Below are 750 nucleotides of genomic sequence, written 5' to 3' on the forward strand. Positions count from 1 at the left end.
GCGCGCGGCCACCAGGGGGCGCCCCCGCGCGCAAGGCCCCGGTGGCTCCAGGGCCCTGGAAGGTGCCGGGCTCCGACAAGCTGTCGGGCGTCCTCAAACCCGGCGCCTCGGCCGCCAGCAGATGAGCCACGCGGCCCGCCGAGCCGCCTCGACGCCGGCCGCTCTTTTTAGGTTCCGTCTCATGGCGTTTTAATTTATTTTCACTCTCACGAGCATAGATCCACGAGGCACCGAGGCCTGGGGGCATCGCTGTGACGTCCCACGTGTCCAACGAGCATGGGTGGCACCGCGTCCACGCACAGACCTAAACTGATCCTAAAGCCCCCCGCTTCCATTTGGGGGGCTTTGGCAGCTATGGAAGAACCAAAATCACGTGAAGAACATCACAGAGACAGTGCAGTGTAGCTTTAGTAAAAAAGGAAAAAGAAAAAAAAAATCCCCCCACTGCATGAAGGATTTGGATGGCATCCAAACTTTATATCGAGAAACTGAGCAAGAGCAATCACAAACTGGAATATCGCCTTAAAAATCAAACTGCACGGAGCAAGCGGAAACTGAGACAAGATTATATCTTTTAATTGATCTGCAGCTTTGTAAATAAATTGTTCTTGACATATCTAGACAGGGGTTAAAGGGTTTCTTTGAAACATTCTGAACTGTTCGCCCATGACACGTCTCCATAGCTCACCCTGGCGTCCATCACTGGTGGTAGTACGTTCCTGCTTACTGCAGGAGTTAGAGACCTAGTGA

General features: G+C 53.2%; 1 protein-coding gene across 1 annotated transcript in view; it reads left to right on the forward strand.

Annotated features, from left to right (window-relative positions):
* Window positions 1-125, forward strand: part of MAGI2 (membrane associated guanylate kinase, WW and PDZ domain containing 2) — a 1,911,292-nt gene extending 1,911,167 nt beyond the window's left edge. The window contains exon 23 of the mRNA XM_006882679.1: window positions 9-125. Within this exon, the coding sequence (XP_006882741.1) occupies window positions 9-125 (117 nt within the window). The remainder of the gene's footprint in view (window positions 1-8) is intronic.
* The last annotated feature ends 625 nt before the right edge of the window (window positions 126-750 follow it).

The sequence above is a fragment of the Elephantulus edwardii genome, unplaced genomic scaffold (assembly GCF_000299155.1).
Source record: "Elephantulus edwardii isolate Elephantulus edwardi_28Jun2011 unplaced genomic scaffold, EleEdw1.0 scaffold00022, whole genome shotgun sequence".
Classification (NCBI taxonomy): domain Eukaryota; kingdom Metazoa; phylum Chordata; class Mammalia; order Macroscelidea; family Macroscelididae; genus Elephantulus; species Elephantulus edwardii.